The sequence below is a fragment of the Epinephelus fuscoguttatus genome, linkage group LG17, assembly GCF_011397635.1.
Source record: "Epinephelus fuscoguttatus linkage group LG17, E.fuscoguttatus.final_Chr_v1".
NCBI lineage: Eukaryota > Metazoa > Chordata > Actinopteri > Perciformes > Serranidae > Epinephelus > Epinephelus fuscoguttatus.
The window spans coordinates 5358157-5382915 of NC_064768.1; the positions used below are offsets into that span (position 1 = coordinate 5358157).

Below are 24759 nucleotides of genomic sequence, written 5' to 3' on the forward strand. Positions count from 1 at the left end.
TAAGCTAATGCCAAGGTGGGGGAAGTACAGATCTTTCAGTAAAAGTAGTAAGAACTTTGAGTGGTCGTCTGTTGACGAGCTGCAGCGTGACACATCCAGTGAGGAGCGGGACTTGACATGAGGTGTCACATGACGTGCTGCACCTCAATGGTTCCAGTCTGTTTTCATTCCTTCACTATCCCAGAATTCGCAAATTCGCTTCCAGTCAACAGAATTCTGGATCAGCTCCCTTTTTTTTTGCTAATGACTTTGTACGTTTGGTTTGGGTAGGATTTCCATGGGCCTGTTTCAGAAGTTGAACCCATGAAGACCTCAGCTGGCAGTACACAGGGAGAGACAGCTGATTAAGTGTGGAGGTGCCAAACCATTCAGAACTGTAAACTGCTGATGAAATTATAAAATGGGTTTTACGAGATAAAGAAAGTGACCGCAAATCTAAAACATGTTAGCAGGGACCTTTTCTTCTTTTAACCTTTTACACACAAACACAGCAAACTGAGCGTAAACAGAGCGAATCAAAGGTTCAGTCAAAGTTGAATAACACACTGAGTACACACACACTTTGGACCGGCTCAGGGTCCTCCTGGGGGGGCTCAGGGGTGGTTATAAACCAACCTGCTTTCCTCCTCTCACTGTGCTGTCCTGACACATCACATAACAGAAGGTGTTTGATTTGTGTCTCAGAACAGGATGAGTGTTGTGAAGCAAGGAACGCTGCTGCTGCTGCTGCTGGCGGTGATTGGCACCAGTGCAGACCACGATGACTGTCACGGTCTGAACACAACGCTGCCAGCAACAGACCTGCATAAGGTGAGTCTGAGACCAGACATCCATCACTTCTGAGGTGAGTGAGCTTTTCATACTCACACAATTCATTTTTTAAATTCAATTGAACTTTATACAAGTTCATTTAACCTTTGGTATGTCCTGTCAGCCTGGTCTGCCAGCAGGTATGTTTACATTAATACGCAGAGGTGGGGGAGAGGTACTCAGATCCTTTACTTAGGTAAAAGTAGAAATGGCATTCTAAAAATACTCCAGTAAATGAATTCAAAATGTCACTGAAATAAAAGTACAGAAATATTTAAAATAGAAGTACTCATTATCAGGGTTGGGTATAACGCATTACAAAGTATCGTGTTAGAGTACTTGAGTAATCAAATACTTCAGTACATTTTCAAACAAGCCATCAGTTACTTCCGTTACTTTTAGAACACGGGTCCTTCAGCTCCGAAACAGCAACGACTGTCTTTTGGTTCTAGTAACGGAGATAACGTTATACCTTTCAGTCCAAAAGAAGTCATCATGTTTGTGGCTCGCTACGTGGTAGAAGAAATGCTGCAGTTGTCTACGGTGGAGTCTAAAAACAGGTGGAGTAGGACTCGCTGACAGACGGGTCAGACTCAGGACTTGCATTATGCCTGGTACACACTACACGACTTTTCTGCCCGTTCTGAAAGTCACTATGTCACATTACACGATTGTGGAGTCATAAAATCGTGCCGTGTCTTGGCCGACAGACATGACACACTACACGATAGTACTCACCAATTATCCCCGGTCGTCTTTGACAGCATGTGTGATGTCATTGGGTTATTTTTGTCCTGTTTTTATTATTTTGACTATTATTTCAGTCACTGTGTCTGTTCATGTGCCAGCTGAAATGTTGTTGTAGTAATGTAAAAAGCGCAACCAGGTGGCAGAGCTCCATTTGAAGTACCGTACGCAAACATTCAAGCGACTGTATCCTCCACAAGTTCCTAAATGTTTCACAATAAAAGCCTATTTAGAAAATGGAGGGATTCTCTCAGCCAAGGTTATAAGGGGCTTTTAATTTGAAGGAAAATCAGGAAGTGTTGAGTTTGAAATGACGACGCGATATGTTAACTATACAAAGACAACAGAGCAGATAAAAAGTAAAAATATCAAGATACAGAGGGATTAATAAATAACGGACCGTCTATAATGTAGTCTGTGTCAAATGAAGCTGGGAGCCTCTGCAGTTGTGGTGAGTAAAAGTCCCGCCGCTATTTGTTAATGTTATTACTTTATGTCCGACCGTGAGGATGTACCATTGTTTGCTAGCTTGATGCTAATGACAGTAACGTTAACTCAGCGGGTTGACAAAGTGCCTCTGCTGTTTCACACCATCATTTCCCCCTTTTACTCTGTGTGGTAACATCCCTAGAGGAAATATTAAAAATGCTGGGGTGTTGTTGTCATACAGTTGACTACAGCAGCAGATCGTTCTGTGTTTCTGAGAATTGGATCTCAGTGAAGGGCAAGTGGTCCATAACTTTAATTTTGGAGACAAAAAAATGTAGGCTTAGCACCCTGTGGTCCATTGCCCAATAGGAAATGTAGAATACTCAAAAGTACTTAAAAAGAGCTTGAGTTACTTTTCTCAGGGAGTAACGTTGGAAGTACTTTTAAAGTAATTGAGTTACTTTTCTCAGGGAGTCAAGGTGGAAGTACTTTAAAAGTACTTGAGTTACTTTACTCAAGGAGTAACGCAGTAAAGTAACTGGTTATTTAAAAAAAAAAAGTAAGGCAGTAAAGTACTTTGATTACTTTTAAAGTAGCCCTTACCCAACCTTACCCTGCCTCATTATGCAGAATGTCTCCTTTCACTGTGTTTTATTATTTTAATCTGTTTTTATCACTAATGAATTCATGTAAGAGCATTCTAATGCTGTAGTTCGTGGAGCCAGTTTAGATAGTTTGTATACTACTAGGTAGATTAGTACTATAGTACTGCGTTATATCATATAAACGTATTTGTTTTTGCTGTTTGTTTGTTTTTAGGCAAAAATAACTATTTTGTAGTTTTGTACTCATGTGTATTTATGTAAAATAGCGTACGTCCTGGGACACGTGAAATTTCAGTAAATATTATGATGATAAAGTGTAATCAAATCAAATCAAACTAATGCCGGGTTCACACTTCACTATATCAGCCCGATTATAGCCAAATATAGTCAAATTACAGGCTGTACTTCCGCATTTTGGTATTGCCCGCCACCCATGTCGCCACTGCGGACACAAAAGGTGCGTTCCGGATTGTTTACTCATCTTTTTACTTTCAATAGGTACTGCAGCTGCCCTTAAAAAGTACGTACTGCTGCATGCAGTATGCACAAAATTGGGATGTAATATTCTCTCATAACATTACACCCTGAACTTTGACCCTCTTGCTCATATATTTCTTACTTTGAAGATGAAACAAAATGTTGTTCACTGAGTTTGCAAGACAGAGGTCAACCCGGAGAGATCTGCTGTTGTTGTTACTTTGCGATGTATGTAGATTAACTTTTAAGTTATAACTGTATTATTTCTATTCAACTGGTCATCAGTTACTCGAATTAACCATCAGCCATCATTGCAACTTCTGACAGCTGTCACAGTCACAAGTGCACGTCACAAACTGAGCGAGCCGCCTGTTAATGATGCTGTCAGCAAAGCAGTAATGATTGTGCTAAGTTGCTAATGGGCATGTAGCTACTTCCATGTTTCAAATGATGTTTCAAACACATATGTGTCATGTCTGTAGTTGACCAATGAAGATGAGTTTACATATCACCTTGGGTTTGTCCTTCATCATCTCAAAATAATCCCACACTTTGGATTTCCTGCTCGACATGTTATTAACTAGCCTGTGGAATAACCACAGGTACCAGCCCTGGAAATTAGGGGCCGTACACAGACTGCATCTTTGACTGCCTGGAAAATGCGAGGTCAGGCGCTGGGTACTACTCTTGTGCCTTTTTTTTGTCAGCAGCAGGTTTCATCTGAGGTTGCTAAGCAACCTTAACAAGCATCTTATAGCCTAGTTACCTGAAATCCTGAGAGCAGAGCTGATCTTCTTCCAGGTGCTGTTTATAAGTGTGTAGGCCTATCGACTGTGGGACAGATGTAAAGCTCTGGGTAGCCCTGCACTAACATGATCAACTTTTCTGTATTTATCAGACTGAATATTTACAGAAGAAGGGTAGATATCTGTCGGCTGTGATTGGTTTGTAACCCGACTCCTGTCTGACTGCTGAGCGTGGCCTCTTCCTGTGTCTTTCCTTTCAAATTAAATTCCCACATGGTCCAGTCATATTGGTTTTGATTTATTTTGACAAAGTGCAGCTCCTAATAGAGTTTCACATTTGTTTGTTTGTTTGTTTTTATCTGGGGGGGTTCTGCACCTAAGCGACCAATGAAATCTTGCTGACCATTCTGGTCGACTAAAGTTTGGTTGACTTTTAGGGGTCAGCCCTACTGCATTTCACATACTATGTATTGAGACATATTACATCTTTTTCTGGTGTACTATATAGTCTGGTAGCATGGGGATTGGAATGCACAAAAAGACCTATAGATGCAGATGAAGAGACAGAGCCACCTCTTTCTCTGAAATCCCATCAAACAGTAAAACCATGTGGTGCAAATATAAATCAAGATTATGTTACTGCACTGCCTTTTCCTCACCTACAGTGTTTTAAGAAATGTACTTTAGTTCCCTTTTTAGCTGTAATAATGGGACATTGTGAACAGGAAGTGGGCGTCATACTGTTTCCTGCACAATGAAAACTGAGAACAAACAGTTAAACTAAACAGCGCTGATCAAATATAAATCAAGATTGTGTTATTGAGTTGCATATTTCCCACCTCAAATGTTTTCAGAGGCATGTGTCAACTTACCGTTTAATTGTAATACTAGATCATTTGTTACCAGCAGGCCAAACAGATGTGTTTGCATTACGTCACCCACCAGCGGGATTGTTTATTGGTCTGCTGCGGGGCAGTCCCCCTCTTGACCAAAAGCATCCAGCTCCAGTTTAAAAAGTATTTGTGTCTTTTTACTGCAGAGACAGCCCAGTTTTATTAAAAGGCCATCTTTAAAGCAGTGAAGTACCCCTTTAAGTACAGTAGTTGAGTAAATATAAATGTTGAATATAACAGATGTGTCCTCAGTGCCCTTGGTGGTAGCTTTAGCTTTGTCTGACTCTGTCCTCCTCCTCCTGCAGATTGTTGGGGACTGGGTTCTGGTCTGGTCCGTCTCCGACCATCAACAAGGCTGGGACCTGCTTCCAAACGTCACCAGCTCCCATGCTGAGTTCCGACTCCTCCCTGACAACCACACCTACATGTTTAACGAGAGGAACATGTACATGTGAGTGTTTACATTAGAGATGGTTACAAAACTTAGCGCGTGATTGTGCAGTTAGTTTGTTGTGTCTTTATGTTTTGTTGTCTAACTTGTTCGTGTCGTTTCCAGTGACAAGTTGTGTGCTAACTACATCATCAACATGTCGACAGAAGGCTCTGATGACCACATGCTGCACAATCGCGGTGCCAGTGAGTTGCATTTACACACACACACACACACACACACACACACACACACATTTGTCTGTCTGGGTCCCTCACTGACATAATTTTTTTTAAATTTAATTCTATATACTTTTTTTTTTTAAGATATTTTTTGGGGGCATTTTCAGCCTTTAATGGATAGGACAGACAAGTGTGAAAGGGGGAGAGAGAGAGGGAGTGGCATGCAGCAAAGGGCCACAGGCTGGAGTCAAACCTGGGCCGCTGTGGCAACAGCCTTGTACATGGGGTGCCTGCTCTACCACTAAGTCACCAATGCCCCACTATATATGTGATGTCAGAGTGGGGCTGCCCATGACAGGCGCCCGGAGTGGTTTAGGGGGTTCGGTGCCTTGCTCAAGGGTGCCTCGGCAGTGCCCAGGAGGTGAAATGGCACCTCTCCAGCTACCAGTCCATATTTGGTCCAGATGGGGACTTGAACAGGCAAGCCTCTGGTTCCCAACCCAAGTCCCCAAGTCCCTATGGACTGAGCTACTTCCACCCCCCATAACGTAGTATGGTAAAGGAGTATAGTAGGGCCTATAGTATGAGTGTGGTCTGGGTGAGTACTCACTTCTGATTGGTTGCAGGGTGTCCATTAATTCCTGATGATAGACAACTAAGTGGGATTTAAACTTCTTTGTCGTATCGATATTGTAGCCACCCCATAGGCTCTGCATAGACAGGTACTCTACGCCATAGCCTGACGCGCATCTTCCCAGAAATCTGACTACATGTCGTGGCAACACAGACGTCCTGTCTATTTTGTTTCCCTCTGTGGAAACAAAGCTTTTATTTACTTTAATCTCACAGATGAGAAACAATAAATCATGAAGGGCTTCATATGAGTAGAGAAAAAAAACTCTACTGGCCACTAATTTATGCAATGTAAAATATCAAAGGCTCATGCTAATAACGTTAGCATGTTGTATATGCTTAATTATTCAACTCTGCAATGTACTTCAGTATACTAATTTATTCTTACCAACACCTCTTGAATGTATATTTATTTAACATGTAAAGCACATAATTCTACATTTTCTTACTTTTATTTTATTCTTTTTCTTATTTATATTCAATTGATGTATGTATTGTATTGAACACTGCAGCATAGTACATATTTTATATTTCTGTAACATAACATTTTAGTTTATACAGTGTAACATAGCACACTGCACAGTATAACTTTATACACTTTACAGACCCAGCACATTGAACATATTTATATACTTGATATTTTGCATTTAAATGTTAAATATTTCAGCGTACTGCACATTTTGTTTTTATTTCTATTTTTTTTACTTTATATTTACATGTATCTTATTTCATACCCTTATTCTTACTTTCTTGTAATCTTCTATGCTTTACATTGGAGCAAATGTAATGAATCACAATTTTCCCTTGGGGATCAATAAAGTATTTCTGATTCTGAAAATGGAGCCAAATTTTGTAACGTTAACCTTTGTTAAATGTTGCTGTTGTTCCTGGCTTTATGAGTAGAGAAAAACTCATTGCTCAGTTGCTAGGCTAATTTATGTGATGTAAAACACTAATAACGTGAACATGTTGTGTTTGTGGGGAAAATGTGTCCAGGAAAAGAATCTTGGGAGTTGTAATGAAGCCAATTTGTGTACCTGTGTTTAATATTGGCTCTGTAACACAAGTTTATGTCTGGGTGTGTTTTGAATCAATCAAACTTTACAGGACTTCACAGCAAATCAAGAGACCTATATTTGGGACAGGCCTTTAATTCCTTTCACACAAAACTGTTGCTCAGCAAAGATGGGAAATACAATCAAAATGTTTATTCAAACCAGTATGAAAATCACTTGTTCAAATATGAGGCCTCAGATAATACAGTATATCAGTTAATAATCATTCATTTGATTTAGCTCAGACAGACGGAGCATTTACTTGTTTTATTGAGACTAGGCTTCTAATTGAAGTTTTACAATATTTTACAATATATTAAATGCATAACAATGACTGTACAGAACAACTTATTAACTGTACAACTAGCCCAAATACTGACTGCAATAACTGCAGGACATTTGTGTAAAAAAGAAAAAAAAAAAGAAAAACAAAGGAAGACTTTTGAGCAGGTTATTTACTATAAATATTCATCAGAGTTCCCCTGATATTTCAGTAATGTTTAATACAATTTTCTGTCAATATTGGGGTTTTTTTTGGTATTGTTCTTTTGGTTTTTCTTGAACAGTCATACAAACTTAATGCGCTTTCTTCTTCAGTGTTTTCTTCTGCCTGACTGTATATTTTGTGTACTTTTCTAATGCAGGACGAGGCTGTTCAGTGAAGGCTCTGTAAATATAACTTGTGTTCAGGTCTTCACTGTGTCATTATCCTGTGAGATTATATCTTCAATAATAATTAGGGCTGTCAGGAGATTAAAAAAATAATTTGATTAATTACTGTACATGCTCTGTGATTAAGTAATCTAAATTAATTGCATATATCAAGTTTTGCTGTGAAAGTATTAAAAAAATCTATTTAAATGAATTTTGGCAGATATGTCGTAGTAAAGCTGCTGGAATTTGGATACAGTTGTCCGCCTGTCCTCTGCCGTCTAAAGTGGTCTACAGTCCATTTTATAAGGGAGTTAGTGAGCCGGTCACAGGTAGACTGACTCAGTTTAAATTCCTGGTTGAGTGTGGCTTGACAAGGCTGGCTGCTAGCACTAGCATCAGAGGCTGTGCTAGCTTGGACTTCCAGGTTCGCTGCTAAGTTCTTTGTATTGAGGTGATAGTTCAGGCTTGAAGTTCTCAGATGGTACAAAAATTCCTTACTGCAGAAACTGCAGAGAACAATGCTCCTATCAACAGTTCCATTTTGGCATTTTTTTCTAAATGTAAATGGGGCCAAGCAGCGTCGTCTGCCTCCATCATGTAACAAAGCCACTGTGGCCTTCAATGACACACCGGGTCAAAGGGCACCATGGAGTGCCATTAATCAGCATAATGCGTTATTTTTTTCTGTGATTAAATAATTGAAAATTAACACATTATTAAGACAGCCCTAATAATAACATAAACTTAATGAATTAGTTTTCTTCACAGAAATGATGGCATGGGGATGTACTGTAGGCCAACTGTGTATTTCTAAATAAAGTTTTCTTCACCCCTTAAAATCAAGAAGGCCTCACAACCCCCTGTGAAGCTCTGGTGACCCCTAGTGGGGACCCCCACTAGGAAATTGTTTTATCAGTGAATCTTTCAAGTTGCAATGGAGCCAATTTGTTTATCGGTGTTTGATATTGTCACCATTAATCCATGTTTAATGTGTGTTTTGAATCAACTAAACTTGACAGCACTTCAAAGAAACTCCACTGCCAACTCTACAGCATAAGTATAAATGCTCACAACAACGTAGGCACGTACGTAGGCTCTGCATAGAGCTGACACACAAGTATATATCAGCCTGAAATAGTTTCAGTTAAACTGTTGCTGCTGTTGCTGCAATGTCTCTTCTTCTTGCTGTTACTGTATTACTGTTGTTGTTGTTGTTGTTGTTGTTGTTACTGACAGTGGTGATGTGTGTTGTGTTTGTGTGTGTTAGCGGTGGAGAGGAACGGCATTGTTGAGCTGTACAATGAGTCAGGCCATGTGGATTTCTATGAGAGCTGCCCCGACTGTCTGGTGATGGTCTATTTTAGCCCTAGCGGCCGATACCTGTTGAGCTACAGTAAACTCACCACACACACACACACACACACACACACACACACACACACACACACGTCCATATTACTATCTTTATATTCAGAAACATAAAGAAATACTTCAACATTTTGGAAAACAAATTCATGTGAGAGGATGTGTTTCAGGGAGGGATGGGCATCATCGGGATGTTGAGGTGTTGAACGCAGCGCATGACAATCACAAGAAACAGGCTGAGTGTCTGGGATTCCCTCATGACAAACCGTTCAGCTATGACGGAGTTGCAGGTCAGTTTCTGTGTGCGGTCTGCATGTTTTTAATCCGACAGATAGTTTGAGTAAAAACTGCAAATAAATAGATGAAACAACAGATACATTTAAATGATTTATCTTCTCGTCTCCTTGCAGATTTTTGTCATAAGAAATCGTCTGCAGATGTGGAGGCTGACCACCATAACAAGGCTGAGAAGGCTGAACCAACTGTGGAGGCTGCAGAGTCCTGAGTGACAAACATTGGAGAGGCAATATATCAGACATATCCTCCACCAATAGAATAAAATCAAGTACTAAAACCTGGATGTGTGTATTTGCTTTTTTTTTGGGGGGGGGGGGGGGGGGCAACAGTTACAGCTCTACTATGCCATTTAATTGGACTCGGGTCCTTGTTCCAGTTTACAAGCACTGGAGGGGAATCAATACATTGACCAAAGTGTGTCCGACACCACTACAATAGGTGGTGAAATGTCCCCTTTCAGCTTCTTTCAGCTTGATAGTATTGGACCTTTTTCCAGTTGACCTATAGACCCTTTTTGTGTTTGTAAACAGTATTGATGTATTTTGTGGGTGGAGCCGAACTCGTGGCAGAAAGGGACAGTAGTGGTGTAGGCTTAGGTGTGCGCACCAAATAAAACGTAAAAAGCACTCTCATATTTATATTTCTTAACCAATTGCAATGAGTCGTTTTTATATCCATGACTTCATGACTTTCATGTAGTGGAAAAAAATAGTTTTGTCTCCAGTAAATTAGAATCCGGATATTTAGGCTAATTACTGCTGCTCAGTACTCAGTGGAGGAGTGTGTGTTTGGCTTATTTGAATTACTTTTTTATTTACATGGTGAGAGATGAATGATTATAAGAACTGTAAAAACTCAAGTTCTATTTCATATCAGGTCAACACGCCACCATATGGGTCACTCTCTCCGAGGGTGAGCTGTTTCAGAAGACAATGTAGCAAATTAATCACATTAACACCTCCGCCCTGCGGGTGCAATCAGAGAGAGAGAGAAAAAAAGACTTACTTTTTCGAGCTGAGAGGAGCCGCTGCGGCCGCGAGGTCGTACGCTGCCTGAGGTTTTATCTACACCTGTATTTTCCTCCGAGTGACTGTCTTGGCGTGACAGACCATGTCACAGGACGGCGATGGCGACATTTTCCCCCCTCCCTCAGTTCCCCCTAGCCAAGGCGGTCAGCAGGCAGAGGATGAGCTGGAAACAGAGGCGGCGCGCGGCCCGCCGCTAGTGGAAAGACGGCGCGCGCGGAAGAGGAAGCACCCGGAGGCGGAGTTTGGGCAGCTGCAGGTGCAGGCAATGCAAGATACCCTGCAGGAGCTTGTTCATGCTCGGCGCCCTTTGGGCTGCATGATGTGAGCAGGCCAGCCCATACCTGTCAAGTTTTGGAATTGAAAATAAGGGAAATTTTCCGGCGCCCGCCTAGGGGAGTGGTGACCCACTCCACCAGAGGGATGGCTGCCTCTTGGGCGCTCTTCAAGGGGGCTCCCTTGGAGGACATTTGTGCGGTGGCCGGTTGGGCCTCTTCTGGGACCTTCACAAGGTTTTACAGACTAAATTTTGCTTCATCAATGGCCTCTGCCGTTCTGGAAGCAGGCCAGTGAACTGTGCAGTCCCTGCCATGCTGGACCGTGGCTTCAGGCCAGGGAAGTGTGTGTGGTCCCTGCCGTACTGGACCATGGCTTCAGGCCAGTAAATTGTGTGGTCCCTGCCATGCTGGACCATGGCTTCAGGGTTGGTATTCACCTGGTGGTTGTGTTTCATTGATTAAGGAGGTTCTGTTTATGGGGACTTTTTCCTTCTCAGTTGAAAATGTTTTATTTCACAACAGGTGGCCTTCATCGGCCTTTGACTGTTTTATCACAACTTGAGGCTTTCCTCAATAAACTATGTTCTAAACCGAACTGTTGTTCTGAGTGTTTTTGGCCTCACTACACCTCCTGCCTGACGTTATTTGGTATACTGATGACCCGTATGGTGGCGTGTTGACCTGATATGAAATAGAACGGATGGTTACGGAAGGTAACTGTGGTTCTACGAATAAAGGTCAACACGCCAGCTTGCAGTGTCATTCAGAACGCTGGTTCGGCCTCAGTCGGAGAAAAGAGACTGAACAGGCGATCACACAGCTGTATATATAGGCTCTGATTGCACCTGCAGATCGGAGGTGTTAATGTGATTAATTTGCTACATTGTCTCCTGAAACAGCTCACCCTCGGAGAGAGTGACCCATACGGTGGCGTGTTGACCTTTATTCATAGAACCACGGTTACCTTCCGTAACCATCCGTTTGTCAAAGATTTGGCTTAATGTCCTTGATTAATAGTTGTGGAGACGTCCCCATATAATATAATTTAATGTGGAAGTACAACTTATCTTATCAACCTTGATCATAAAAAAGTATATGAACTTTCATCACTACTCATTTTAGAGAGGACACCAAAAGAAAACACACTCGTTGTTCATGTAAACTTATGGGCTCCAATCTGCATCCAGGCAGGGAAAATTAAAGGCCTGCTAACATTAGCGATGTGGCTGATGTAGATAGTGAGTTACCTATGGCTGATTATGACAGCTAAACAAACAAGTATCCATTGTTTGTATACTAATCTAAACAAAGAACATTTTCTTGCGGTGTCCTTTCTAAAATGAGCAGCGGTGATAGTACTATATTGTGTTATGATCAAGAAGTTAATAAGCACACAGCGTCAGCTAGCTAGTTCAAAAGTTGTCTATTACTTCCACATTAAATTATATTACATGGGGACATCTCCACAAGTGGGGCGGCACGGTGGTGTGGTGGTTAACACTCTCGCCTCACAGCAAGAGGGTTGCCGGCTCGATCCCGGGCGTGGGAGCCCTTCTGTGCGGAGTTTGCATGTTCTCCCTGTGTCAGCGTGGGTTCTCTCCAGGCACTCCGGCTTCCTCCCACAGTCCAAAGACATGCAGATTGGGGACTAGGTTAATTGATAACTCTAAATTGTCCATAGGTGTGAATGTGAGCGTGAATGGTTGTTTGTCTCTATGTGTCAGCCCTGCGATAGTCTGGCGACCTGTCCAGGGTGTACCCTGCCTCTCGCCCGATGTCAGCTGGGACAGGCTCCAGCCCCCCCCCCCCCGCGACCCTCAAGAGGATGAAGCGGTTAGAAGATGAATGAATGAATGAATGAATGAATGAATCTCCACAAGTTTTAACCAAGGACAATAAAATCCATGCTTGACAAATGCGAGTTTTCACAGTTCCTGATGATGAATTATCTTTCACCACGTCAGTAATTCTATTCATGTAAGCCCAACACACACTCTTCTACGGAGTATCCAGCAGCAATTAGAGCCTGAATATTCATATTATCATTAACTGGAGACGAAACACTATTTTCTACTACGGCATCCTCTGCGACAGTTATCTGTAAAAAAGAGGGTTATCGAACACATTCTCACTCCGACCTCGTCGCATTTTGACGTTTGGTCATGGGTTCTCCACATCCATATACAGCGTGCAAGGTACTCTGGGTGCATTGGCTGTTGACAATCTATTACAGTCAGTCTATTACATCACAGACCAAACAATCACCCTTCCGTGTTTTCCTCCCATCCTTGTATTTTAAAACATTCAACTAAATAGGCTGGGAATCTTCATCTTCCTTTGTATAAAACATTCCGTGGTCAGTTTTCTATTGGAGTTGGAGTTATTTTTTAGAATTAACCCCTTCATGCATCAATTATGAATACCTCAGTCAATATTTTTTCCCATATTGTTTTTATTCCTCTTTAGTTATGAAAAAAAGAAAAAAAAAATCATTTTTACCTCCGCCAAGGAGGTTATGTTTTTGTCGGCGTTTGTCTGTTTCTTTGTTTGTTTGTGTAAGAGCCAAATTCATCTTTTTGCTTTGTGAGAAGTGTATCTTTTTTGCCCCATTAAAGGTTTATTCTTTGTGTTCATAAATATTAACTATTATTAATATTAGAACAATCGGTTATGGTGACCTGCCTGATTTCACGCCTTCTTTTCCCATGTTACTCTTGTTTCCTTTCCACACCTTTATCTTGTCAGGTAATTTGGGACTCAGGTTGGCTCAGGTAGAGCGGCACTACACAGTTTTTTGACTGCATTTGATTTGTCCTTAAATAGGTTGTCTTAGAGGCTTGAAGCCGTTTTTTCGTTTATTTTTTATATAGTCAATTGGGGCTGTTGTATGAGAATATTTTCACATTTCTTCTAGAATAAATAAGTTCATTTTTATACAATTCTCGTGGGATCCCTCCCTTTTTTTCTCCCTTTTTTTGTCAATTCAAGCGTGTCTGACTGCAAGCAGCATACCTGAAGCCAGAAGGCAGCAAGATTGGTTCGTATAACTGCCTTATCAGTTTGTTTGTCTGCAAAATAACTCAAAAAGTTATGAACGGATTTTGATGAAATTTGGATAATGAAAGGTGGAAAGGTGGATAATGGGACAAGGAACAGATGATAAAATTTTGGTGGTGATCGGTTGAAGCAAAGTGGATAAAATAATAAAAAAAAGCCTATAATCTGACAGCCTCAGCAGCAATTCGATTTCTAATAATGAGATGGTGACAATAGCGCCATCTGGTGGCCGGAAAGCACGTCTCGTTCTACTTGCTAAATATTGTTCTAAGTTGAAGTTGAAAAAGTTAAGTTGAAATTAATTTTCTGTGTTGGAAAAAAATAAAGTGAAAAATACAAAAAAAAAATTTATATTCTGTGTTGGTACAAAATAAAAACTAAATGAATACACCACAGTGTCTCCATGGTGGAGGCATACATAACCTAATAATGATAGTGAAGCAAATAACCTAATTGTGATGCAGGCTGCAAAATCTGATGCAGAGGGGGAGGGAATATTACCTACTTGGCGGAGGTCTGCACTCTCTGAGTGCTTTTCTAGTTTTAAACATGCATTTTTCAAGGAGTTATTTATTTTTCTATTCGGGTGGACAGCATGAATTGAAGTTTTGAACTGAAGAAATAAAAAAACAATGAAAAAAAATTATTGTGTGAAACTATAAAAATAAAATTGTTTATTCTGTCAAACTAGTGTGTTTACATATTTTAACATATTCTAATGCCCATGGGTGCAGATCTGATGACAAGTTTGGGGGGGACACAATCAGTTATGATTTTTTTTTAATTGCACTCGTGCAAATCATGCCCACAGAGCGCTTGAGATTGCCAGCATATTTCACGATTTCATAGAGGCTCATCACCATCACCAAGTCATTCAAAAAGCACTACAAAGAGAATCATACGCTTACCTTTACTATTTATTTCTCTTAAACAGCCAGAAGTACATGGAACCAGCCATCACCCTCCTTTTCACTGCTTCGCTGTTAGTTAATGCTACTTCTAGTTTCAGGGTCTCAGGCATGTTATGTCCACTCATGTTCTCATCTCTCACCTCTCACAGATTCCCATTTCTCCTCATCATCTTCCCTTTCTCCCAGTATATAGGACTACTGTATACATTTGTTCAATTTCAATCATTTAAGCTATTTAGAATTAGGGGGGACAATTTGTGTTTTTCAGAATTTGGGGGGGACATGTCCCCCCGTCCCCCCCAGGATCTGCACCCATGCTAATGCCATTCAGTGGTTGAACTGTATATTTTCTTCAATTAACATTTTCTACAAAAATATTGTGAAAATATTGTTTTTGTTACAAAAACTGCAAGTTACACTGTCATAACATAAATTACTTACATCCCAAAAAGTGACTACAGATTAAGCATTTTAAAATTTAAAAAAAAACTGCAGTATTAGTATTAATTGTAGTTTGAATATAACCAGCGATGTATGATGTCTAGTTTGGTGGACAGATGAATAATTGAAATCTCCTCCCAGCATGAAATCAGAACTTGGAAATTTGAACAACTGTATTACTCTTTAGATATTACATAATGTAACCAAATTTGAACTATCTGCAAGGGTTTCCAATTAAAGGGGACCTAATGTTTTTTTTCAACTTGGGCCCTATTTTCCGATCTACTTTTGTCTAAATTAAATTTTCAATTTTCAATTTTATTTATAAAGCCCAATATCACAAATCACAATTTGCCTCACAGGGCTTTACAGCATACAACATCCCTCTGTCCTTAGGACCCTTACAACGGATAAGGAAAAACTCCCCAAAACAAACCATTTAACGGGGGAAAAAAACGGTAGAAACCTCAGGAAGAGCAACTGAGGAGGGATCGCTCTTCCAGGACGGACAGACGTGCAATAGATGTCGTACAGAACAGATCAGCATAATAAATTAAGAGTAATCCGTATGACAATGAGACAGAAAGAGAGAGAGAGAGAGAGAGAGAGAGAGAGAGAGAGATGCAGAACAGATGGTAATGACAGTAGCTTACAACAACATTAATGAAAGTAATAATATACAGTACAGGCCAAAAGTTTGGACACACCTTCTCATTCAATGCGTTTTCTTTATTTTCATGACTATTTACATTGTAGATTCTCACTGAAGGCATCAAAACTATGAATGAACACATGTGGAGTTATGTACTTAACAAAAAAAGGTGAAATAACTGAAAACATGTTTTATGTTCTAGTTTCTTCAAAATAGCCACCCTTTGCTCTGATTACTGCTTTGCACACTCTTGGCATTCTCTCCATGAGCTTCAAGAGGTAGTCACCTGAAATGGTTTCCACTTCACAGGTGTGCCTTATCAGGGTTAATTAGTGGAATTTCTTGCTTTATCAGTGGGGTTGGGACCATCAGTTGTGTTGTGCAGAAGTCAGGTTAATACACAGCCGACAGCCCTATTGGACAACTGTTAAAATTCATATTATGGCAAGAACCAATCAGCTAACTAAAGAAAAACGAGTGACCATCATTACTTTAAGAAATGAAGGTCAGTCAGTCCGGAAAATTGCAAAAACTTTAAATGTGTCCCCAAGTGGAGTCGCAAAAACCATCAAGCGCTACAACGAAACTGGCACACATGAGGACCGACCCAGGAAAGGAAGACCAAGAGTCACCTCTGCTTCTGAAGATAAGTTCATCTGAGTCACCAGCCTCAGAAATCGCAAGTTAACAGCAGCTCAGATCAGAGACCAGATGAATGCCACACAGAGTTCTAGCAGCAGACCCATCTCTAGAACAACTGTTAAGAGGAGACTGCGCGAATCAGGCCTTCATGGTCAAATAGCTGCTAGGAAACCACTGCTAAGGAGAAGCAACAAGCAGAAGAGATTTGTTTGGGCCAAGAAACACAAGGAATGGACATTAGACCAGTGGAAATCTGTGCTTTGGTCTGATGAGTCCAAATTTGAGATCTTTGGTTCCAACCGCCGTGTCTTTGTGAGGCGCAGAAAAGGTGAGCGGATGGATTCCACATGCCTGGTTCCCACTGTGAAGCATGGAGGAGGAGGAGGTGTGATGGTGTGGGTTGTTTTGCTGGTGACACTGTTGGGGATTTATTCAAAATTGAAGGCACACTGAACCAGCATGGCTACCACAGCATCCTGCAGCGACATGCCATCCCATCCGGTTTGCGTTTAGTTGGACGATCATTTATTTTTCAACAGGACAATGACCCCAAACACACCTCCAGGCTGTGTAAGGGCTATTTGACCAAGAAGGAGAGTGATGGAGTGCTGCGGCAGATGACCTGGCCTCCACAGTCACCTGAACCCAATCGAGATGGTTTGGGGTGAGCTGGACCGCAGAGTGAAGGCAAAGGGGCCAACAAGTGCTAAACACCTCTGGGAACTCCTTCAAGACTGTTGGAAAACCATTTCAGGTGACTCCCTCTTGAAGCTCAGAGAGAGAATGCCAAGAGTGTGCAAAGAGTGTGCAAAGCAGTAATCAGAGCAAAGGGTGGCTATTTTGAAGAAACTAGAATATAAAACATGTTTTCAGTTATTTCACCTTTTTTTGTTAAGTACATAACTCCACGTGTTCATTCATAGTTTTGATGCCTTCAGTGAGAATCTACAATGTAAATAGTCATGAAAATAAAGAAAACGCATTGAATGAGAAGGTGTGTCCAAACTTTTGGCCTGTACTGTAGTTATAGTTCTGGCTACTGTGGTACAATATGTTGAAAGTATATATTAATATCTGGCAGTATACATGTGTGACAATAATCATATGTGTATAATAACAGAAGAAGAATAACAAGAAGTATGACTAATGACTAATGATGGCAGCAGCAGCAGGAGGCATCTGGCAGGACCACGGCAGCAGCACAATGACACACATCACGCTATCCAGGCACTGCTGCGATATGAGTTAATCTGAGAGACAGTGGAGCTCCGGAGAAGAAGCCGAGTTAGTGACATCCAGAATGGCCGAGTTAGCAAGATGCAGTAATAGGAGGAGAGAGAGAGAGAGAGAGAGAGAGAGAGAGAGAGAGAGAAGGAGAGAAGGTGCCCGGTGTATTATAGGGGGGTCCTCCGGCAGACTAGGCCTAAGTCAGCCTAACTAGGGGCTGGTACAGGGCAAGCCTGAGCCAGCCCTAACTATAAGCTTTATCAAAGAGGAAAGTCTTAAGTCTAGTCTTAAATGTGGAGACAGTGTCTGCCTCCCGGACCGTAACAGGAAGATGATTCCACAGGAGAGGAGCCTGATAGCTGGAGGCTCTGGCTCCTGATCTACTTTTGGAGACTTTAGGGACCACGAGTAACCCTACGTTCTCAGAGCGCAGTGTTCTGGTGGGATAATATGGCACTATGAGCTCTCTAAGATATGACGGAGCTTGACCATTTAGAGCTTTATAAGTTAACAGTAGGATTTTAAATTCAATTCTGGATTTTACAGGGAGCCAGTGCAGAGAAGCTAAAACAGGAGAAATATGATCTCGTTTCTTAGTTCCTGTTAGTACACGTGCTGCTGCATTCTGAATTAGCTGGAGAGTTTTTAAGGACTTACTAGAGCTACCTGATAATAGAGAGTTACAGTAATCCAGCCTTGAGGTAACAAAAGCGTGGACCAATTTTTCTGCATCTTTTCGAGTCAGGATAGGCCTAATTTTCGCAATATTACGCAGATGAAAAAATGCAGTCCGTGAGGTTTGTTTTAAATGAGAATTAAAAGACAAATCTTGATCAAATGTTACTCCGAGGTTTCTTACAGTAGTGCTAGAGGCCAGAGCAATGCCATCTAGAGAAACTATGTCATCAGATAAAGAGTCTCTGAGTTGTTTGGGGCTAAGAACAATAACTTCAGTTTTGTCTGAATTTAACATCAGGAAATTGGTGCTCATCCAGGTTTTTATGTCTTTAAGGCAGTTGTGGAGTTTAGTTAATTGATTACTTTCTTCTGGCTTCATCGATAAATACAGCTGTGTATCATCCGCATAACAATAGAAATTTATAGAGTGATTTCTAATGATGTTACCTAAAGGAAGCATATATAGAGTAAATAGGATTGGTCCGAGCACAGAACCTTGCGGAACTCAAAAACAAACTTCAGTACGTGAGGATGATTCATTATGAACGTCAACAAACTGAAAACGATCAGATAAATAAGATTTAAACCAGCTCAGTGCAGAACCTTTTAGGCCAGTTAAGTGATCCAGTCTCTGCAGTAGAATTTGATAGTGTCAAACGCCGCACTAAGATCTAATAAAACAAGTACAGAATCGAGTCCTTTGTCTGAAGCAATCAGAAGGTCATTTGTAATTTTAACTAGTGCTGTCTCAGTGCTATGATGCACTCTAAATCCTGACTGAAATTCCTCAAATAAATTATTATCATGGAGAAAATCACACAGCTGGTCTGCGACTACTTTCTCAAGGATCTTTGACATAAAGGGAAGATTAGATATTGGTCTATAGTTGGCTAACACCTCTGGATCCAAGGTGGGCTTTTTTAGTAAAGGTTTAATTACAGCTACCTTAAAAGACTGTGGTACATAGCCTGTTAATAGAGATATATTGATCATATCTAATATATGAGTGTTAACTAAAGGTAAGACCTCCTTAAGTAGTCTAGTTGGGATGGGGTCTAAGAGACACGTTGATGATTTGGATGAAGAAATCACTGCGGTCAATTCTTGAAGAGAAATGGGGAGAAGCAATCTAAATATATATTAGGTCTTACAGCTGTGTTTGAGGTTAGATAGGTACTATCTGAGGACAGGAGGTCATGAATTTTGCCACTAATAGTTAGAATTTTGTCGTTGTTTGACGCTGTCTGAGTGCCCTATTATTTAATATAGCGCGCGCTCACAAGCTGCAGGCAGGTCCGCCCTAGCTTCGTCCTGGAGAGATGTCACATATTGAACATCCTATCACTCATTTAGACAAAAGTAGATCGGAAAATAGGGCCCAGGTTGAAAAAAAACATTAGCTCCCCTTTAAAGAAGGACTGGCAAGATATCCCTCAGCTGCACAATATTTGCTGCATTCCTTCAGCCATCTTGATTTTGAGAGATGTTTGTTGCACTTACATCACTTGCCCAGTGGGTGGCAGTGTATGGCATCACACAGTAGGGTCGACTGTAGTGGCTTACAGTAAATGCAACTATAGTATCAGAATCCATGCATATACAGGAAAATGGCTTTTAAATTGCTGTCCACCGTGGTGACCACTATAGGTGAAAGGGTTAAAATGTTCAATTAACTCGATTCTTCTGTATTTGTACAAAAAGAAATGTCAAAATCTTCAGCTTTCAAAATAATTGGATTTACAATAGTACTGATCATTGTTACTAACTGTTGTTCATGCTGTTACTATAACAGTTACTTTATATTTAAATTTTAACTGTGTACTTACTGTGTAAATTTTTCTCAATTCTAGTATTTAAAATGTATTGGCAATTTGGACTGTTTGTATTTTACCATTTCTATGTTTTATGACTATGGTTTTATGAAATGAATAAAATAAATAACTCTCTCAGCTGACAAAGCATGAACTGTGTCTCCTTGTCCACCCAAAAATGCACAGCTCTGGATGTAGATTTTATCATGTTGTTACCGGCTTCTTCTTCTGTTACACATTTAATGCTACTTGACTCTCAGGATGCAAGCAGCCGAAATGAGTTTCTTCTTTGGAGTGACTGGGTTCAGCCTTGGGTTCAGACATCCAGAGGGAGCTCGGAGTAGAGCCGCTGCTCCTTTGCATTTAAAAAGTGTCAGTTGAGGTGGTTGGGATCAGAATCCTCCTGCGTGCCTTATGTTAGAGGTTGTCTGGCCACATCCAACTGGTAGGGAGCCCAGAACACACTAGAGGGATTACCTGTCTCGTCTGGCCTGGGAACACCTTGGGCTCGCCCAGGAGGAGCTGCAAAGCGTCACTGGGGAGAGGGACATCTGGGGTGCTTTGCTTGGCCTGCTGCCCCCGCGACCTGACCCTGGATAAGCAGAAGAAGTTGGATGGATGGATGGACTTCTGGGTCAATGCCCAGGTGCATGTGCAGAACGCCTCAGCCAATTTGAGTAAGTAAATAATATAGCACCCTTCACAGCATGAATGCAGAGTGCTTTACATCAGTAAACAATACAATAAAATACAAGTTAATAAAATAAAATAAGGAATTAGAAATTAACAAGGTAAAAGCATAGAATAAGACAACCAGTACCACAAGAAGAGGACGGTGGTTGGCTACAGGTGGGCGAAAGCCTGCCTGTACATAAGTGCTCTAGGATGAAACTGAACACAGGGCTAGGGGGAGGGCATTCCAGAGCCTTGGGGCCACTACCCCAAAGGGTCGGTCCCCTTTGGTCTATAGTCTGGTCTTGGGGACCACCAGAAGCTCCTGGTCAGCTGATCTCAGTGAGCGGCTGGAGGAATATGGTGAGGATGAGATCAGATATGTAGGAGGAGGCTTGACAATGGAGGGCTCTGTGGGTAAATACCATGACCTTGAAATGAATTCTGAATTGGACTGGGAGCCAATGCAGAGCAGCAAGGATGGGGGTGATGTGGCATGATTTCTTGGACCTGGTGAGCAGTCTAGCAGCGGCGTTGAACTAGTTGGAGTTGGCTGACAGATGATTTGTTGAGGCAGGTGAACAGAGAATTACAGTAATCAAGCCTTGATGAGATAAAGGCATGTACAGACATTTCTAATTTGGAGTGAGATATGATGAATATACATGTCATAAAATACAGACAACAATCTTTCTTTATAGAAAATCATTAAAAACTTCAATAAAGTTACAAATATTTAAGCAACAATTCAATAAGTCAGATTGATTATAAGAACATTCTCTACAGACACACACTCTAGTCCAATTCATCATTAAGACCAAAGTTAGTCACAAAAGTCTGGAGTTCTGTGATCCAGAAGGCTTCTCGCCTAAGGAGTGTCTCCTTTAGATCACCCCCATGTCTAGGCAGGACAACGTTTTCTATACCACAGTAGCTAAAGGCTGTAATTGGATGATTAGCCTGTTTAAAGTGGATATATATTATAGATATATATATATAATTATAGTTTATAATTGCCATCAGGTAAAGAGGGAAGGCTACTCTTAGGTTTTTGTGTGCGGGCTTAAAAGAACAGTACAGCTGGATGTAATCTGTGTACCAGTGGTAAGAAATTCCTGTGAATTTACTGATGAAGGAGGCCAGAGGGAGCATATACAGGGCGAAGACAAATGGCACGAGGACGGAACCTTGAGGCACGGCACACAAAAGTGCAGAGGGGTCGGACTTAAAAGGGCCCACAGCCACAGCGATGCGTCTCTCCCTAAGGTAGGAGACGCACCAATTTAAAGCGCTTCCGGATATGCCCACCCACTCCCTGAGTATGTCCAGCAGGATGCCATGGTCCACCGTATCAAGCTCCGTGCTGAGTTCTAATAGGACTAGGACAGAACATTCACCATTATCAGCTGGCATCATGAGGTCATTTGAGACTCTGAGGAGGGTGGTTTCAGTGGAGTGGAAATTTGTCTGCAAGGTTATGATTTATATATATGATATAGCTAGTGAGCTGGTTGGCCACAATTTTCTCTAAGACCTTAGAGACAAAAGGCAGCTTGGAGATGGGTCTATAATTTTTCGTAACAGAGGGGTCCAAATTAGGCTTTTTAAGGAGAGGGTGGACAACCGCCTGCTTGAAGTAGGAAGAGACAGAGCCAGATACTAGAGATTGTTGATGATGGTGACTATACTATGGCCTACAGAGCTAATTACTTCCGTGAGCATAGAGGTAGGGAGGATGTCTAGGGAGCTTGAGGAGGTCTTTATAGTGCTCACTATGTCAAACAGATCATTCAGGGAGATGGGCGAAAAGCTGCGCAATGATGACTGGATGACTGGACTGATGAGAAAGATGGAGGGGGAGGGAGTGATGCTTGCCCTAACATCAGCAACCTTTTTTACAAAAGTCAAGAGAAAACAGTTGCAGTCTTCGTTTGAAAACACAGGAACAGAGGCAAGAGGGGGGCTGACAATAGTGTTGATGGCAGAGATGGGACCAAGTCACACATGTGCAAGTCTCAAGTAAGTCTCAAGTCTTAACCTTCAAGTCTCAAGTAAGTCCCAAGTCATTTTTTCTTGGGCAAGTCAAGTCAAGTCAAGTCACAGGTTATGTCAAGTCAAGTCAAGTCCCGTAATAGGTCAAGTCAAGTCCAAGTTGTCACCTTATTATTGTAATTTTACCTGCAGAATCTGATCTTAATAAAGTGAAAAGACAAGATATAAGTAACTGTCAGTAAACATTGACTACATCGCTGCAATGTTTACTTTGCAGGGACGACCCCCATGCATGCGTGCACACACACTAACCAAGGCAGCGGCCAAAATCACCCATTTAGCTCATTTAACCCTGTGTTGCTCGTTCATGAAACGTACAGCTGGTCTTGTGATGAACCGGTCGGAATGTTTGCTCACGTTTTCCACCAAGTTCCACCAAACCGACCCACCCCCATATTGTATCAAGCTAAAGTTAGCTAACTACCGACTAACCAGATAATATTAGCATGAAGATCAAGCCTAGTAAATCTAGAAGCATCTCGATACGTAGAGGGAAGTTAAATGATAGGAAATTTATCATAGATGATGAGGAAATCCCAACAATTAGGGAAAAGTCAGTAAAGAGCTTAGGTAGGTGGTACAATGTGGAGTTGAATGATGAGGAACAGGTGGTGAAATTTAGGAAAGATGTGGCAGAAGGATTGGATAGAATAGATAAATCAGAACTTCCAGGAAAGCTGAAGTTGTGGTGTTTGCAGTTTGGGCTATATCCTAGGTTAATGTGGCCATTGTCAATTTATGAAATTCCAATATCCGTTGTGGAGAGAATTGAAAGGTTGGTTAGCTCCTATATTAGGAAGTGGTTGGGTGCTCCTAGGTGCCTAAGTAGTGTTGCATTGTATGGAAAAGGGATACTTCAGCTGCCAGTATCTAGTTTAACAGAGGGATTTAAATGTACCAAGGTCAGGACAGAGCTCTTGTTATCTGGGAATAAGGATGTGGTAGTTAGGAGTGTGGATCCAAATCCAACCAAGGGGAGGAAGTGGAACCCAAGATCGGCAGTTCAGGAGGCAGAGGCAACTCTTAGGCATGCAGAGATCGTAGGTAATGTTCAGTTTGGCCGGGGAGGCCTGGGGCTTGGCTCAGGCAAACCGGTATGGAATAAAGCAGGTCTCAAAGATAAAAGAAAGCTGGTTGTAGAACAGATACGTAGACAGGAAGAAATGTTAAGGGGTGCAAAGGTAGTGGCCCAGGCTAAACAGGGACAGTGGTTGAATTGGGAAAGTGTAAAGAAGAGGAAGCTTAGTTGGAGGGACCTGTGGAGTATGGAGGAGAATCGTATTAGATTACTGGTAGGGGCTACATACGATGTGTTACCAACCCCCCAGAACCTAAAACTGTGGGTAAATGAGGACCCATCATGCCCATTGTGTTCAGGTACCGCAACCTTAAAGCATATTTTGTCAGGCTGTAAAGTTAGCTTGCCACAAGGCCGATATACATGGCGACATAACCAGGTGTTGAAATATTTAGCTGCAGGCATCGAAGGGAAACGAAGACAGGTGAATTCAGATGGTGTTAAGGATAGGAGTTTAGCAATTCAGTTTGTCCCGTGAGAGAGAGAAATACAGAAGGGATAAGTTAGTGAGGAGGCAAGGGTGTGGCCGCCTAGAAGGTGCTTGTGATTGGGAAATGCAAGTAGATTTAGGCGGAAAGCTTGTTGTTCCCCAGAAAATAGTTTGTACCAGGCAGAGGCCTGACTTAGTGTTGTGGTCAGTGAGTCAATAGATAGTTTATTTCATTGAGCTGACAGTTCCTTGGGAAGACTCAGTGGAAGAAGCCTATGAAAGAAAAAAGCTCAGATATGCAGATTTAGTAGCAGAAGCTGAGCAGCAAGGATGGAAAACCAGGATTTGTCCAGTGGAAGTGGGGTGTAGGGGATTCATAGCAAGATCAGCTGTCGCCCTCCTGGGGGAACTCGGAGTGCGGGGACAGAGTTTGAGGAAGACAGTGAGGGAAATGTCAGATGAAGCAGCCAGAGCCAGCCAGT

The 24759-nt window shown here is 41.5% G+C and overlaps 1 protein-coding gene across 2 annotated transcripts; it reads left to right on the top strand.

Annotated features, from left to right (window-relative positions):
• The first annotated feature begins 623 nt into the window (after nucleotides 1–623).
• On the top strand, nucleotides 624–9604 carry LOC125904312 (saxitoxin and tetrodotoxin-binding protein 2-like). Of its 2 annotated transcripts, XM_049601651.1 has the most exons (6): nucleotides 625–810; nucleotides 5013–5158; nucleotides 5264–5343; nucleotides 8929–9054; nucleotides 9197–9316; nucleotides 9437–9604. In XM_049601651.1, the coding sequence occupies exons 1-6, from the start codon at nucleotides 691–693 to the stop codon at nucleotides 9529–9531; spliced, it is 687 nt and encodes a 228-aa protein (XP_049457608.1). In that variant the 5' UTR covers nucleotides 625–690; the 3' UTR covers nucleotides 9532–9604. The 2 variants fall into 2 exon arrangements, with proteins under 2 accessions (XP_049457609.1, XP_049457608.1); XM_049601652.1 differs by lacking the exon at nucleotides 8929–9054 and having other exon boundaries at nucleotides 624–810.
• Nucleotides 9605–24759: the final 15155 nt, after the last annotated feature.

Coding starts and splice junctions, on each gene's coding strand:
- LOC125904312 (XM_049601651.1), top strand. CDS start 691: ATGAGTGTTGTGAAGCAAGGAACGCTGCTGCTGCTGCTGCTGGCGGTG. Junction 5,344..8,928: donor GCTGCACAATCGCGGTGCCA/GTGAGTTGCATT, acceptor TGTGTGTGTTAG/CGGTGGAGAGGAACGGCATT. Junction 9,055..9,196: donor CCGATACCTGTTGAGCTACA/GTAAACTCACCA, acceptor GATGTGTTTCAG/GGAGGGATGGGCATCATCGG.